At 55.9% G+C, this 17,322-nt stretch overlaps 1 protein-coding gene across 4 annotated transcripts in view; it reads right to left on the bottom strand.

Annotated features, from left to right (window-relative positions):
* Positions 1-1,132: 1,132 nt before the first annotated feature.
* Positions 1,133-17,322, bottom strand: part of GFRA2 (GDNF family receptor alpha 2) — a 99,622-nt gene continuing 83,432 nt past the window's right edge. For all 4 annotated transcript variants that reach the window (XM_050801472.1, XM_050801474.1, XM_050801475.1 and 1 more), the window contains 5 exons: positions 15,616-15,725; positions 14,348-14,488; positions 12,194-12,366; positions 3,686-3,739; positions 1,133-2,510 (listed from right to left, as the gene is read on the bottom strand). In XM_050801472.1, coding sequence (XP_050657429.1) covers positions 2,388-2,510; positions 3,686-3,739; positions 12,194-12,366; positions 14,348-14,488; positions 15,616-15,725 — 601 coding nt within the window. In that variant the 3' untranslated portion in view covers positions 1,133-2,387. The remainder of the gene's footprint in view (positions 2,511-3,685; positions 3,740-12,193; positions 12,367-14,347; positions 14,489-15,615; positions 15,726-17,322) is intronic.

Genomic DNA, 17,322 nt, shown 5'->3' with positions numbered 1-17,322 from the left:
TAAATGGTCTTTGCTGTTTGCAAAGAACATGGATTCCTAAGTGGATGCCATGACCACGTCTACCCTCAGTAAGGCCAGCGATGGCTGGACAGAGACCTGGCTGGCTCACTGTACGCCTTCCATGCAGAGGTTGGAAGGCAATACACCACAGTGATAAACGTCGTGAACGGATGCTGCTCACATATGTACAACCAGAAGCAAAAGCCACTGAGAGGACCTGCGAATGGGAGACAGGAAAACTGCATCCTGTTGTCCAGTTGAAATGGGATGGGCTCACATGTAGCCCTGAAGGCCAGGCAGACAGTAGAAACATCCTCTTGCCTGCCAGTCTTCCATTCGCCCTCCTGCCATGGGTATATACTCACACGTGCGTATGAACATGTGCAAGCCTGCACACACCCGCACGCACATGTACACATGCTCACATACATGCGCACACTCACACACTTGGCCAGCAGGCATCCTCCTGGTCCTCTCTGGGGAGAATCTCTCTTGGAGACTATGGCAGGCCTAGCATCCAAGTGGGGCCTGGTAGCAAGTGGAGAAACAGGAAAGGAAGGAATAGAGGGAGATCCAAAAAATACTTATGCTTTCAGACCATGACCCCAGAACATTTCACAATCATCTCCTCTGGTGGGACCCAAAAGGCCAGGTGACTGCACTCACAATTACACATCTCAAATAAGCCAGGAGCCCTAGAGGGACATACCACTTTGCTCTATGTAAGACTAACAGGGCCACCCAGACAGCCTGACAACAGAACATTCCCAACGTACGATGCCAAGCTGTCGCTCCCCACCATGCCCACGTCCACTACATTCTCTTCCAGTCTGGGAGCCACAGGCGTTTGTGCCGACTGGAGAGGTGAGCAAGGAGGGAATAGAACAGCCCACCAGGCTCAGCACAGCAGAGACCCGCAGATCCCGCCCCCAGTGTCAAACCAACTCTTAACGGAACTCCATCTACCCACAGTGCGGACACACGGGACAGACCTATGGGTATACACACATGCACACAGGCACACACACGGACACACATTTCCCCAGCCCACCGGGAGTGCCCCTTACGCAGGTTAACACCGGACCAAGAACAAAACGGGGGCAAAACCCCACGGGACCGAGGCAGAGGCGGCTTGCTTCCTAGCATGTTTATTGGAGCCTTGGTTAAGCGTGGATGCGGATCAGAAGCCCCCACCAGAGCCCAGCCAGGCCGACTGGAGCAGGGCACTGGGGGGCAATGTCCTTTTTTCCCATTATAGACAACAGTATTAAAAAAAATAAACTTTACAATAATACATTTTCGCTCATCTGTTGGGGTATTGTTTCCATAGTTCTGTTGCTTAAAAAAAGGAAAGAAAGGGGAAAACCACACAATATATGTATATGGATGTATATATACATATACGTTGGGAGAGGAGCCCCAGTGTGTACATACAGTTGACGTATGTCTAGGAAATTAGGAAAGAGAAAGTGGAAAGGAAGAGGAGGGAGAAGAGAGCAGGAGAGCTCGAGGGAACAGGGTGCTGCAGATACACACGCGGCTGTGGTCTCTCCCCTCCCTCTCCCCAAAGGGAGACCTGCCAAAGGACCCACGGGAAACCAAAAAAAAGCCAACAAAGGACCATTTCTCTCTGACTTCAAAATTTCTGCCACCAAGAAAGAAGGTGATGCCCGAGTTTTGCTGCCTCGCCACAAAGGGCTCTCCCAGGTAGGCTGAGCTCCCAAGCCGTCCTGGAGCTGGCCCCAGCCCCACCACTCTGTGCTAGTCAGGGGGAGCCCAGCGCAGTGCTAACCCCCTCCACCACCATCCGTGGGGAAGTCCCCACACCAGCTGCAGACCCACCAGCCCCACCCGAGGGCAGAGAGGGAGGGCAAAACCACCTCCATCCTCGAAGCCAAAGGGCTGAAGGTGGACCCCCGTGGCCAGCCCCACTGTCCCGCTAACCGATGCCCTCTGCCAGCCCCCAGCAGGTGCCCAGAGTGGGCAGCGTGGGGAAGCAGCTGTGTCATCCTGCCCCCAGCCAGCCTCAGGCACAGCCCAGAGTCCCTTCCACTGCAGGCTCTTGTCCGGTCTCTGCTTCAGAAGGGTCCAGAGAGAAAAACACCAGGAGAAAGAGAAGGGCATTTCTAGAGCCTCGTGCCCTCCTCGGTACCAGTTTCCCCTGCCAGGGGACCCCTGGGCCAGCTCTCAGGCTGCCCGCCTGCTTGTCTGTTTGGTTTACAAAAACTTCTCCAGAGAAGAAACCTGGGAGGAGACAGGTTCAGCGACAGGTGGGAAAAACAATTTTTTTTTTGCAAGGTGCATGTGTGTCTGTGTGTTTCCATTTCATCAGGCGGCTGTTCTTGTCTGCGTAGCTTTCGAAAATCTTCTTACTCGGTTCCCACAGCCTACAAGGCCAGTTTCAGCATCAGGACAGACAGCACGGTCAAGGCAGCCGACGGTCTGGCTCTGCTGGGGCCTGAGTTAGGTTTGATCACCTTGTTACTCCCTGGGATGATATTTGTCGTGAGCTGAGTCCAGAGCAGGAGGAGAATCAGGAACAAAGAGAATGAAAACAAAGAAAACAATCAGGAGGCCTGGGACCAGGCAGAGAAATGGACTCGGGAAGAACTGGACACCTCAAGCCCCTTTCTTCCATCCACGGGGACCCTCCTTTGCACTCTGAAGGGAGTGCTGACTCTCCTGGAGCTGGCCCAGGCAGGAGCAAAAGGGAGTGCTCTGTCCCTTCTGGTCGCAAGCCCTGGGGTTTGGAGAGGAGGGCAGTGGTCACCAGGAAAACAGGCTACTCCTCCCTGCATCGGGGCTGAGGACCTGTGTCCCAGTGAGGAGGCAGATGGTAGAAAGAGCTGAAGGAGAAGGAGGAGAGAAGAGGAGAGGGGAAGGAGACAGGAGGAGAAGGAGAGGGGAAGGAGAGGAGAGGGGTAGGAAGGGGAGGGGAGGGGTGGGAAGGGGAGGGGCGGGAGGGGTATGGGAGGCAAGGGGTGGGAGGTGGGAGGGGAGGGGAGGGAGGGGTGTGGAGGGGAGGGGAGGGAGGGGTGTGGAGGGGAGGAGAGGGGAGGGCAGGGGAGGAGAGGGGAGGGCAGGGGAGGAGAGGGGAGGGAGCCCACATTCTCCCTGTTCCTCAATTTCTTCAAATCCCTCCTCCTCCATGAAGCCCTCCCTGAACATCTTTGTCTGAGTTTCTCTCTCTTCTATGAGGTCTCACACTGCCTTTTCTTCTCATCTAAGTTACTATCTTGGGTCTATAAGTCATAGATATAGATATAGATATAGATATAGATATAGATATAGATATATAGATATAGATACAGATACATTCCTGTGCTGGGGGTTTCTTCAAGGAAAGAACTGTGTCTGTTTCCACTTCTATTCCTCCTAAATATCACAGAAACAGTGCCGAGTAGGTGGTCAACACAATTGTCTTAAAGAGTGAGGAAGGTATGGGAGGGCTTCTGCTCAGAGCAGCCATTTGTCTCTCCCCAAGGAGAGAGCCAGGGGCCCTGGATGCAGCCTCTGCGCTCGCTCACCCTGCCTCAGCAGACTAAGTGCCCACCCTGGTCCACAGGCTCAGCTGGCCCAGCCCATGCGATGAGATTTGAGGGCACTGGATCTGAGGCTCGCCAGGGAAATGCCGCCCCTCCCGGCCCAGCCTTCTGCACCCATCCCCACTCTGCCCCCAACTCACCTCTGTGAAGCACATGCTTAACTCTTTGGAGTTGTTGGCCTTCAGTCCCTGCTCCTGCGAGAGAGAAGGCACCAGTCAGGACAAGTCACCAGGCTGTTCCTGACCGGGCTTTGTCCAGAGACTTAGATGAGGCCAGGCACTGTTGGCTTTGCTAAGCACAGCCAGCACACACAGTGAAGAGGGGTGGCTCAATTCCACACAGCACAAAATGCTTCTGTCCTTCTCTGACACCCTCAGCAATTTTAGGACCTGACTCCTCTGGCTCCTAGAGAACAGAGTTCTAACTCTGCTCCCAACTAGCAGCATTATATAGTCATCAGTCATTTGCATGTCTGTCCACATACTCAGAGCAAGTCTTGGGCAGGGACCGTGTCTTCTTTTCCTTACACTGAGCAGTGTCTGGTTCATAACAACAACTCAACAGATTCACTAGATGCCTGCATCCATGAATGAATGAATGAATGCCACAGATCAGAAACGGCCTCCAAGGGCCAGCCAACTCCTGTTAATTTGCCATGGCTAATGGAGGACTCTATAGAAAAAGATCATAAGCGTTCATCTGGGCTTGAGGGGAAGAGAGGCGTGATTGATTAGTGATGTCTGCCACTGGTACCCATTAGGTGGATATCTGGCAATTTCACCAGCCCATTTCTGTCCTACACGAATGTGCCCCACCTGGGAGCACTGTGGATAAGGTGAGGGATGAAGAAGGCTGGCTTGGTGATGATTCCAGGATTCTCTACCCTGGCATGGCCACCAGGATGCAGGGCCAGGGGGTGTGCATGATGAACAGCCCTCTGTTATCATCACTGTAATGGAGATCCATGGGAACCAGCTGGGGATGCAGCGCTTCCATCCAGGATTCAAACGGCTTGTTCCCAGGGCACTTCCAGGGAGGCTCTGGCCACCAGAAGCAACTGGGAAGCCCAAGAAATTATGCCACAATCACAGCTCTTGGCCAGAAGTATCAATAACCCCTTGGACATCACAGGCAATCTGCCACCCAGGGCATCTGGTCAGCTAAACAAGACCCCAGCTGTCACATGGAGACCCTGGCCAAGAGTAGAGTCACTGCCAATGGTGGAGATAGGACCACGGTGATGATTAGCACAGCGAGAATGGAACCAGGAGTGTCCCCAGGTGCAAAGGTGATGCCCAGCCAACTCCCCAGCTACTGCCCTCTGCAGAAGGGCCTGTGCACTACAACCCTTCCAGACCCAAGGCCTGGACTCCACTCCCCAGGACTTGGTGCTGCTCCAGCTAAGACTGTGTGAGGCCACAGGGCGGGGTGTCGGGGGAAACAGAACACGCCCACCCCCTCGGAGGCTGTGCTGTCATCATGGCCTCGCATCTGCCCTCCCGAGTCCCTTGGCCAATCCTTGCTCAGTCACCTCAGTCCCCACCTGTGACATCCTATGGCTTGTTGTAGTCTGTGCCTGTGGACTAACACCTACGGACGCCCAGCATCACTTCCTACTCTCTCAGGCCAGTACCTGCCCTTTCTGGGAGTCCCTGTCTTACCCCTGTGTCCCTACCAACAGAGCTCACTAAACCACTGGAAGCCCTCTCCTTTAACCCTCCCCATCTCCTGTGTCCCCCACCCTCTCCTCTCCCCCCTCCCCTTTCCTCTGTCCCCTCCCCATCTCCTGTGTCCCCCCACCCTCTCTTCCCTCCCCTCTCCCCTTTCCTCTGTCCCCTCCCCATCTCCTGTGTCCCCCCACCCTCTCCTCTCCCCCCTCCCCTTTCCTCTGTCCCCTCCCCATCTCCTGTGTCCCCTCCCCCTCTCTTCCCTCCCCTCTCCTCTGTCCCCTCCTTTCCTGTCCCCTCCCCAGCTCCTGTCCCCTCCCCCTCTCCCCCTCCTCTGTCCCCTCCTCCTTTCCTGTCCCCCTCCCCCCCTCTCCCCCCTCCCCCTCTCCCTCTGTCCTCTCCTCTCCTCTGTCCCCTCCCTCCCCCTCTCTCCCCTCCCCTCTCCCTCTGTCCTCTCCTCTCCTCTCCTCTGTCCCCTCCCCTTTCTTCACTAAACCAAAGGAACCCACAGGGAATCACAGAGGCAGAAGCCCCCTGCACTCAAGGTCCTCACCGCCTGTCCACCAAAGCAGCTCCATTTTTATTTGTTTTGTATATTTGAGTCTTAGCTGTTTTGTGTATTGGAGTCTTAGCTTATTTGTATATCAGAGGTACGCATAAAATTGTTTGGACAATAGTCTACTGCTTAACAAAATAAGGCTTGAGACAACAACCGACAAGAAGGGCCCCCAGGGTGGGACCTGCACAACATGCTGTGGCTGTGAGTGCTGCTCTCAGGGGATCCCCGGACCTAGACACTCTCCAGGGTTACACCCAAGGTCAGCCCACGCAGAGCAGCTGACAAAGCACCCAGCACCTGCCAAGTGCAGCATTTTCCCTGACCTGCGGGCTTGGCCAGGTGTGAAGAGAGGGGATCTAAAGGCTCACAAGGGGGGCCTGCAACTGGATTTTGCTCCTCGGAGTGAGCAGAACTTAACAAGTTCCTCTGAAACAGGATAGAGGGGAGGGGACGCTGGCAAGTATTACACAGGAAAAATGACACGGAAGAGGAGAGTGAAGAAAGGGGTGGAAGGAAGAGAGGAAACCAGGTGAAGGGAGAAGCAGACAAAGAGAAACAGGAAAGAGGGAGAGGGGAAGGGGACAGAGTAAGAGGGGAGGGGACACAGTAGAGGGGAGGGGACAGAGGAGAGGGGATAAGACAGAGGCAGGGAGGGGACAGAGGAAAGGGGAAGGGACAGGGGGAGGGGAGAGAAGAGGGAGGGGACAGAGGGAGAGGGGAAGGGACAGAGGAGAGGGGAGGAGACAGAGAAGAGGGAAGGGGACACAGTAGAAGGGAGGGGACAGAGGAGGAGGAGGTGACAGAGGAGGGGGCAGGGGACAGAAGAAAGGGGAAGGGACAGAAGAGAGAGGAAGGGAGAGAAGGGGGAGGGGGCAGAGGAAGAGAGGAAGGGACAGAGGAGAGGGGAGGAGACAGGAGAGGGAAGGGGACACAGTAGAGGGGAGGGGACAGAGGAGGGGGAGGGGACAGAGGGGGGGCAGGGGACAGAAGGGGAAGGGACAGAGGAGAGGGGAGAGAAGGGGGAGGGGGCAGAGGAAGAGGGGAAGGGACAGAGGAAGAGGGGAGGAGACAGGGGAGGGAACAGAGGAGAGGGGAGGGGACAGAGGGTAGGGAAGGGACAGGAGAGTTGAGGGGGCACAGGAAAGAGGATGGGACGAGGAAAAAGGGAAGGGACAGAGGAAGCGGAGAGGGGACAGGGGGAAAGGGGAGGGGAGGGCATGGTAAGGGGAGGAAGCTGAGGGAGAAAGATAGCAGGAGGGGAGGGGACAGAGGAACAAAAGACAGAGGGAAGACACAGAGGAAGGAGGCAATAGAGGGCCTGGGAGAGAACGAAGTGGGAGGCGAGGGGGCTGAGGACAACCACTGTACCCTCTCATCTGATGCTGATTATCAGGGGACAGTGAAACACCTCCCTGGGCCAGCCCCAAGGGACGTCTGCCCCGAGGCGCAGTCTCTGCCAGGGGCGACAGAGCCCTTGGGTGGGAGTGCTGCCCAGCAGCTGACCTTTTCTGAAAGCGGCACCCAGTGGGGGGAGGGGCAGAGAGAGAGACCACCTCTGATGCCAAAACCACCAATGTCTCAAATTCAGTGCCTCCCTACCCTCCAGGGGCTCATACTCTGAGAAATAAACTCGCACATAACCACTGATATGGTCTGGCTGTGTCCCCACCCAAATCTCACCTTGAATTGTAGCTTCTATAATTCCTGTGTGTCATGGGAGGGAACCGGTGGGAGATAACTGAATCATGGGGGTGGGTATCTTCTGTGCTGTTCTCGTGGTAGTGAGTAAGTCTCATGAGATCTGATGGTTTTATACATGGGAGTTCCCCTGCACACGCTCTCTCTTTGCCAGTCACCATGTAAGACGTCCCTGTGCTCTTCATCTTCCACCATGATTGTGAGGCCTCCCCGGCCATGTGGAACTGTGCATCCGCTGAACCTCTTTCCTTTATGAATTACCCGGTCTCAGGTTATGTCTTTATTAGCAGCGTGAGAACAGACTAATACAACCGCCTTCACAGCAGATGAATACACAGAGGGGAGAGAAGGATGCCTGAGAGTCTAGGGAAACAGACTGGGGCTTACTCCGTCCCTACTCAGAGCCTCTCATCCCCTGGAGGTGTCTGTGGCTCCAGTCCCAAAGTGCACAGGCCTGGGCTGCAAGGATGGCAGGACACAGGGCTGCTAACAGTAAATCCTCCACCATGGAAGCAGCAAGGGGACTCTGGGAAGAGCCGACCCCCAAGGGCTGCGCTGTGGGTGCCACCAGGAGCATTAAAGAACTGGCTCTTGCAGATGGCACTGGGCGAAGGACGCACACACAGAGGAAGGACAGTGGGAAAGGCATGCTTCATCCTTCCAGAGCTTTCTCCCAGGGATGCTCCGTTGCCCAGGAAGTGAGAAGGAAATTATTGTCTTCCTCCTCTTCCTTGCCTACCTCCTACCTACCCCAAAAGCCTGGGCCTGCAGTCCCAGAGCCTCGCTGGTCTAGTGTTTTCCTGCTGGCTGGAGCTGCGGTTCTCCAGCGCTCCCTGCTTCTGTCCCTGGCCCCGCCTCTAAATCTCAGTGCCCCTGGCCTTCCTCCCTAACCTGGGCCATCCCCAGTAACTCACACCTCTCACATCGTCTCCATCACAACTCCACGCTGCCTGTGACAGGAGACAATGCACACAGGGTGTGGTTGTGTTTCAGTAACACTTCATTTGTAAAACCAGGCACAGCAGACCCCCTCTCTGCACAGTAGACCCCCACTCAGCACTCTGTGCTGTTCTGACTGTGCCTTGGCTCCACTGCTGGTTCACCTGGGGCAGTCCGCCCACTGCAACCCCACACCCATTCTCCCAATTCTTTTCAGGCCTAGCAGCAGGCATTGCTATGCCCATGGGTCCTTGACCTCCACTCCCAGTCAATGCACTCTCTCCGTCCTCTGGACCCCATCATCCTCTATCAGTCCCACACGCGGCAGGTGCACAAATCACCTTCTCCCTCATAGACATCTGAGCTTCATCCTGTCCATCCTCCAGCACTGGGACCACAGTCCTGGCCCATGATGCTTGTTAGCCTTGGTGCCTGCGATGTAGTGATGTGCAATAAGAATTTCTGTTGAGTCAATGAATGAATGCACTGACAGATCTCTCAGTACCATGCTCTGAGGTCCACAGGCCTGTGTGCTGGGTATAAGACCCATCCAGAAGCAGGCAGGAGGAGGAAGGAGAGAGAGGTGGCCACTGGCTGCAGAGTCGGCAGCAGGCATGCAGTGAGGGGGCCTTGGGGCAATCTCTCAAAACTCATTTTTAATTTGCCCAAGATGTGATTGGCAATCTGAATCACAGGTGGGCAGGTGGAGACGGGGGTGGCAAAGGAGATGGTGTGTTGTAGGGCTCCCCGGTGCTGGGAAAGGTAGGACTCCAGCTGATCTTATGGGGCCCTGCAAATTGGCATTCTGGGCCCAGAGCAGCCCCAGGGGAGTGTTGGGGAGAACAGCAGGCCATGGCCAGGGAAGCACCAACCATCGCCCATCTCCCCCCAGCCCCCCACTGCAGTGCCCTGGTCCAGGCCCCATCATAAGACCAAGAGTCTCTAACAAACCTTCCTACAACTTCAATAGAAAAGCATCTTCACCTCTGCAGCTGCCCAGTCCTGTGCTTACAGAGGGCACCCAGGAGGAGGAGGAGAGCTGCAGGCACTGAAACACACAGACCCCATCCTCCAGGACAGCAGGGAGTTCCAATAAATCAAATGAACTGGGGACTCCGGGGTCTCTCTTTCCACCTGAATGGAGCACCCACTCCCCGCCAGGCACTGTGCAACCCAGCTACGCAGGGTGACACAGGAGGGTGAGATGCTACTCTGGCCTCTGGGGACCCTGGCCTAGCAGGGGAGAGGAGAACACATCATGATGGGGCCATGAACACGCAGAGCGGGAGCCCAAAGCAGGCAGAAGGCAACCTGGTGTGGAATCGGAGAAGGCATTCCCAAGAGGTGACATCGGGGTAGGACGCACCAGGTGGAGAGGAGACGGAGAGGGAAAGGAGAGACGTCTTCCTCAGAGGAACGGCCAAGTGCAGGTCAGCAGCTGACTCACCCACCCTGCACGTGTCCAAGACTGACCTGACACTCAGGTTCCCTGCTCCAGAGCCCAGTGGGGTGGAGAGAAGGGTGAGGGAATTCAGACGAGGTATATATTTAATGAACATGGGCCGGGCCAGAAGGCTCCAGGAAAGACCATTCTGCAGACCCTATCAGGCCTCTCCAAGGTCCACAGAGCCCCAGGCAGGCAGGGTTGCCCAGAGAGGGGGCCACACCCTGAAGGAGACACTTCTGAGAGGAGGACCTAAGACACCAGGGCCAACTCGGAGGGGGCTCCTGGCTCTAGTGTGGTGGCGTCCAAGACACCCACAGCCCTCCTCAACAGCCCCACTCCCACCGTGGAAAGTCCTTTGCGGGGAGCAGATTTGGAGGAGGAGGAAGCAGAAGGTGGCCGGGGGACAGGGTTCCTGGCCCTTCTCGACTGCCAACTGGCTGTGGGGCTGCGGACATGCTGCTGTCGTCACCAGGCCTCTGGTCACTCGTGTTTGGGAAGATCTTGGAGGGTCCTTCAAGTCCTGACATACGGATACCCATGTAGGGACCCAACTGGCTACCATCTCTGGGGTTCCCTAAGCCTTCCCCTAAGGAAGAAAGAAGGACAGAGAGCAGCAAAATAATCTTGCCTCTGTCTCTAGAGTGTATCTAGGGTATACAGGCTCCCTCAACCCTTCCTCCCATCCAGGCTCAGCTCTCGGTCTCTGCGATCACTCAGGGACTCCTTCCTATAGCTATGGGTGCCCCTAACACCCAAGGGCCCCACAAAGACCACCACAGAGTCACTCAATCAGAGATGGTCCAAGCTAGGAGAGCTGAGAGACAGGGGACAGACGTGGGCTGGGGAGGAGGGAAGGCACCCCCGCCAGTCCCAGACAAGCCAAGGGCAGGGGCGAGGGCTTATTCACTTGACATTTCCAGCTCCCAGCATGGGACAGTAGGTGCTCATTAAAAACATTATAATTAAAACTGAATCAGAGGCCCTTTGTCTTCCATTTCTCTAAGAAACCTGGAGAGTGGTAGTCATTGGACCCCTTTTGAGGGTCTATTTTTCCTCCTTTCCTCCTGGGAGGCTCTTTCAGCTGTCCTGCCCAGACTAACTTAGTCCACAGGCCCCCAGCCACCTGCCAGGCAGCCTCCCCAGACCCCGGATTCGTAACACCTAACATTTGTGCAGCATTCCTCCACTGACCAAGCACTTTTGCATATATCTTCTCACATACAGATCACCCGCATCTCCACTGAGATCAAACCAAGATTTGAGCAAGCCCCCCAATGGTGAGACCACAGAAAACCAGGCAGGGGCTAAAAGAAACCAAGTAACCGATGGCTTGGCAAACTGCAGGAGAAAAATAATTAAATGGGCCTCAGAATCATCAGGGCTGACGGTGAAGGGGGCTGGGTGGGGGTCCCAAAGCCACGGCTTTGGACTTTACAACCACAAGGAAGCACAGTGGGAGTCCTGGGAAGGTTGCCAGCATCCTCTTGAGTCAGCCTCTCTCCAGATGGGCCAGCCCAAGGGGCTCAGGATGAAGGGTGCATGCAGGAGGCTGGTGAGGTCTGGATGACCTGACAGGTGGCACAGCCCTGACTGGCCGAGCTGCCCGCTGCTCTAGCATGAAATTGAGCAATTGTCTGCAGAGTAGGACCCCGAGCCCCCTGCTCGCAGCCACTCAAGCATATCCAGTGTCATTAGGAGCTGCCCAAGGGTGACAACAGCACCTCAGCTCCAATCAGGAGGGGAGCGAAGTGGAAGGAGCAGGAAATGGAAGAGCTCCCCACCCAGCCGCCAGGAGGGCACTTGGAGGTCAGCTGCTCCTGAGCAGGGGGGCACACAAGGGAAGTAGAAGGAGTCAGAAAGAGAAGGGGAGGGCTTCCCTAACCAGAAGAGGCACACGCACTTCTCCAATGGGTGCCCAGGAAGGATTTGAACCCCCGCCAAGCTGGGTCCCTGCTCAAGCCTGCATCCCGGCACTGTGGATGTGCACTGTTGACCCTATGAGCCTGCTGCCCCACTCAAGACGGGTGCCTCGCTGCCCCACACACAGCCAGGACTTGTTCCCCCTGCACCTGTGCCGAGGCTGTGCCCCACTGCCTGCTCTTCAGACCCCACAGACTGCAAGGCAGGTATAGCACTGTGATGTAACAGGTTTAACGCTTCCAAGATGAATAGCCAAATGAAGGAACGAGTGAAGAATGACCCCCGGCAGCTCCTCCCTGCCTCTCGGGTCCCTGATCGAAAGGGAGGACCCTCCCTCCCCAGCCTCAGCTGAGTCATTTCCCACACCACTTCCAGCACCATGATGCTCCCCCCAACGCCTCAGCCACACCCCCCTCACCTGGACAGACGTGCAGGTGGTGATAACACTGGTCCCCAGGCTGGTGCTGTCACTGAGGTCATCTGGCAAAGAAGGCGTCTTCTCCACCCGAGGAGCCTGGGTGGCCTGGAATGAGGGGCCTTTAGGGGACACGTTCACATCCGTGCCGTTGCCAAAGGCCTGGATGGCGTTCCCTGGGATGGGGGTGAGGGTAGATGCAGAGAAGTCAGGACCCACGTCCATCACTCCTGTCCCTGCTCCTCACCCTGACCATCCCCTTCCCTGGAATAGTCCAGAAGTCGGGACAAGGCATGGTACAGGCAGATTCCCTCTGCTGAACCTCTTTTTCAGATACCTACAAAGGTCTCACAGCTACGGAATATAGCAAGAGAGAGGTTAAAACACAAAGAAGCCAGAATAGCAAGAAGTGTACATGATGGGGAACACAGAAGAAAAAAGGAGAAAAAGAAGGGGGTGGGATGCAGGGGAGCCTAGGGGAGGAGGGGGCCACCTCCTCTGCATGGTGCCACCGGCCACACCTCCCGAAGCTCCTCATCCCCAGCTCCCTAGTCACAGGCTCTTCCGGGTCCTGTGCCTCCTCGGACGTTCCCAGGTCCCCACCTTGGCATGCAGGGGCCCCACATTCAGCCCTCTGCCTGCTCCACACCACAGGCTCTCCCTGGGTGGTCTCTGCTCCTCCCACACCATCCAGAGAGGTGCCCAGAAAACCTCCGCCTCCACGTGCCACATGCATCTCAAACTCGTTATGTCTAAGCCTGGGCTAGGTGTCTCCTCCTACCCTTGTCAACGCTCTTTTCCCTCTGACCCCTCATACTGCAGCCTTGAAGGTATCATCTCTTATCTACCCAGGTCCCCCATGTCAGAATCCTGAGGGTCATCCATGGTGCCTCCCTGCACATCTGCTGGCAGCCCGCTGAGCCCACCTCCTAAAGATCCCTCCATCCCACTTCCCATCGTTGTTCCCCTCCCACTGCTCTGGTTCACAGCCACCATTTGTGCCCCTGTAAGCAGCTACTATGGCCTTCTGATGGGCCTCTCTGTGTCACGTCACCTGTCGGAATTGATTCAGTCTGACCCCCACTGCCTCACAACACAGGCAGATTCGCTTTCTGGAATGCTGATCTGATCTCACACCCTAGCTGACATTCCTTCAAACACCCGCAACACCACTGTCACCCCTGCACGACAAGAAGATCTAAATGCCTCAGGCCTACAAGGCCCTGCATGACAAGGATGCTGTCTACCTGTCCAGATCACTCTTGCCACTCTGGCCATCTTCAGTGCTATGTAGCAAGGCTATATGATTGGCAGTTCCCTTCACCCGCCATGGTCTTCTGTGGAGCCCAGGACCTCTGCCCAGGGTGGACTCTTCAACTAACCGATGCCCAGCTAAGCATCCACAGATACATTTTCCAAGAAGCCTTCAGGGCCTCCCTCTTCCTGGCTGACTTGGGCATCCCCACCCTGGGCTCCTCAAGAACCCTGTGCAGACCCCTCCTCTAGAGCAGCTCACTTGCACTGTGATCACGAGTGACCCCTCTCAGTCCACCTCCATCAGGCTATACCTCCTCAATGACTTGGATCCTTGAATCTCCAGTGCCACACAGAGAGGGAGGAACAGAAGGATGGAGAGATGGACAGAATAAATAAAGGAGGGAAGGAAATAGGGAAGAAACCTTCAGGTGGGCATGGGTGGCAATGGATGTTGAGCTAGAAAGATCAAAGGCAGACTGAGCTAGACTGGGGCTAAAGTCTCTCTAGCTTTTGGGTTAGGAGTTTGACGACGTGAAAGGAAGTCGATTCCAGGGACAAACAAACTCATTAAAGGGAGATATGACAGACGCCAGCGAGCCTCATAAGAGTGCTCAGTCTCCAAAGGAACCTGGCTGAAGCTGTCCCAGTAACAGACCAGAGCAAATAACAGGCTTGACATAGGCTCAAGGCCTCTGGTGGTAAACTGAGGCTGGTCTACTGATAGTTCTGGCGTGAATCTCCAAGAGCTCAAAACCCAAGGTCCCCATGGGCAACACCCATGGCGGAGAAGCCTCATATACATCCCCAGCCATCCCCACGGAAGGAGATGGGAATGGCCAGGACAGACTCTAGGAGGGGAGGGAGGGGCTGCTGCGGTTGGGGACAACATCCACAACTTACGGAGGCACGGGTTCTCGGTAAAGTCCCGGAGGAACTTCTCACACTCCTCCTCCATGTTCCCGCTGCCACGACAGCTGCACCAGGGGGACACCACGATGCCAGTGGGGCTGGAATCCACATAGTTGGGCGTCATGTCAAACCCTGGGCAGGGAGAAAGGTGGGGGAGAAGACAGACGTACAGTAGGGCCTTCCCCTTGGGCCCACAGACCGACCCCAGGCACAGCAGGGCAGAGGCCTGGTACCCATCCTCTCACCTGGCCCCCAAACACACATCCATCCCAATCACACTCCTGACTCTGAGCATGACTATCCCAGGGACCATGGGGTCAGCAGCGGCAGAGGGGCCAGCAGCATAGAGGACACTGGGCTCCTCGCCACCAGGAAGGCAGAGAAAATGCCCTGGAGCCCCTCCCAGAGTGTGGGCCCGTGCTTTCTCCTTCACCAACAAGCAGCCAGTGTTCTAGAATCAGGGTGAATGAGGCTCACGTCCTGGGATCGGACCCCAGTGCCGACATTTATCGGCGAGGTGAGCCTGTGCAAGTCACTCAACTTCTCTACAGCCTCAGTTTCCTCATCTATAAAATGGAGATATCACCAACCCCCCAGCAAGAGCTATTGGGAGAATTCAGTAAGACAGGCCATGTAAACTGCTCGGTGCAGAGCCTGGAATGTCAGAACCATGCCACAAATGTTACCTTTGTTTTTTTTTTTTTTTTTTTTTTTTTTTTTTTTTTTTTTTGAGACAGAGTCTTGCTCTGTTGCCGCGCAGTGGCGCGATCTCTGCTCACTGCAAGCTCCGCCTCCTGGGTCGATGCCATTCTCCTGCCTCAGCCTCCTGAGTAGCTGGGACTACAGACACCCGCCACCACGCCCGGCTAATTTTTTTGTATTTTTAGTAGAGACGGAGTTTTACCATGTTCATCAGGATGGTCTCGATCTCCTGACCTCGTGATCCGCCCGTCTTGGCCTCCCAAAGTGCTGGGATTACAGGCGTGAGCCACCGCGCCTGGCCACCTTTGCTTCTTATTTCAAAAGCTTAGAAGGCTCCTGGGGCCCTCCTCCCCACATGATAAAGAGCTGGGTCCTCCTCCTTGCTACAGAACTGCCTTTCTGCTGGTTTCCCCTCACAGCTCTCTCTGAATCTGCTGCAGAGAAGGCCAGGCTCAGGCTGTCTCCCCTGGCTGGCCCAGAGCCGGGCTGCGGCCCCTGCCCTGCTGAGATGGGGACAGCAAGGACCCACAGAACCCAGGTGTGCAGGAACAGCTTACCAATCATGCCAGCATAGGAGCCCAGACATGCCTGGTAATTGTCCGCAGGGCAGCTGGTGACCGTCTGGTAGGAGGCTCGACAATTGGCATGGAAGTCGGCCAGTCGGGACCTGGTGGCGGGGAGAAGATGCAATGCAGAAAAGCGGTTCAGTCTGGCTGCCTTCTGTCTCCTCTGTCCTGCCAGTGGCATCTCCTCCCTGCAGCTTCCCAGGGTGGAAGAAGCCAGGAAGAGGGAGGGGAGGAAAGTCGGGGGAACCAAGTCTTTGTGGGGGCTCAAGCTGTGAGGACAGAGATTTGTCCTCAAGCTCCTTGAGGACAGAGATTTCCGGAGAGACAGGCACATAGTGCGGCTTAAGAAAAACTGAATGATTGGCTGATGGAAAGGACCCCACAAGGCACAGAAACAGCCTGCTCTAAATGGCTCTTTTAGGCAAAGGAACACAGGGAGGAGCCGGGTGGGTTTGCGGAGAATGCCTGGACCCCAGGCAGGAAAGCTGGGTCCACCTTCTGTGGGGCTGCAGTCCTGGATGAGCCTGCCCAAGTGCTTCAACCCAGCACTGCAAAATCCCACCTGCAAAATGGGTGAATAGTCCCTTCCCTAGATGCTTCACAGGACCCGTCTGAGGGTCAAGGAAGCCACTGGCCAGGGAGACAAAAGAGTCTCCCTGGGTGAGACATGCCACGGGCATCCTCCACTGGTCTGTTCTGCGGTAAGCCAGAGCAAAGGCTCCTCTGCCACCCCTCCACCCCTACCCCAGTTCCCTACCCCACTCCCACCAGGCAGAAGTGGCCTTCCCTTCCCCTGGTGACCATAACACGCCATCACCCATTCCCCTCTGTCAGCATCGATGACACTGCATCAAAACTCCTTGTGCACAGCTCTATGTTCCCCATTGGGCCATGAGCCACTTGAAGTCAGACAGTATCTGAGCTGGGTCTGTCCCCATACCTCAGCTCCAGACCTAGACATGGAAGGTTCCACGGAGCACAGGGCATCGAAGTCTAGTATGCATGGCGAGCTCCATTCCTTTCTCTTCCCTCCTGCCCTGGGCCCTGGCCAGGAATGTTACCATCAGCCTGGGCTGGGAGAGGATGCTCCCCTCTCTGCCATGTCAAGTGACAATCATCACCTTCTACAGGTGAGTGTCCTTTGCCACACACACACACAGCCCTTATGTATCACATCAACTATGTCTCACAGCAGCTCCAAGTAGCTAGTAATAAGGTCTGTTCACGGATATTTCCCAATGATGGGCACACAGGAGGACTTCAGCCACCGTGCACTCCATGAGAATTCTATGGCGACTCGACAAGCTAGCTGCAGGATGGACCAGAACCCAGGTCACCCAAATCCCTTGCCCACACCCTTTGCACATATGGAACCTCATGAAGCCATCTCCAAGTTCACCCCAGGTTCAGCTCCCCTGGTTCTCCACTGGAACCCTCTCCCATTTGAGAAAGGAACAGGTAGAGGCAGAGAGAGACAGGAGGCTGAGAGGGACTGAGCCAGCCTGAGCCAGGAGAGAGAATGCAGGCTTTCCACGAGAAGGTGCTGGTGCCTGCTGAGGGGGCCCCCATCATGCAGGCACGGGCTGAGTGTGTCCCACCACTGGACAAATTCATTTCTCTAGAGGCCCCCGTGATCCTGAGGGATGCATCTGAGAGAAGAAGGAAACCCTCCTGAGATGTGTCCCAGGCCCCTGCAGG

Source organism: Macaca thibetana, chromosome 8 (genome assembly GCF_024542745.1).
Source record: "Macaca thibetana thibetana isolate TM-01 chromosome 8, ASM2454274v1, whole genome shotgun sequence".
Taxonomy (NCBI): domain Eukaryota; kingdom Metazoa; phylum Chordata; class Mammalia; order Primates; family Cercopithecidae; genus Macaca; species Macaca thibetana.
This window is presented reverse-complemented; position numbering and strand designations above follow the sequence as displayed.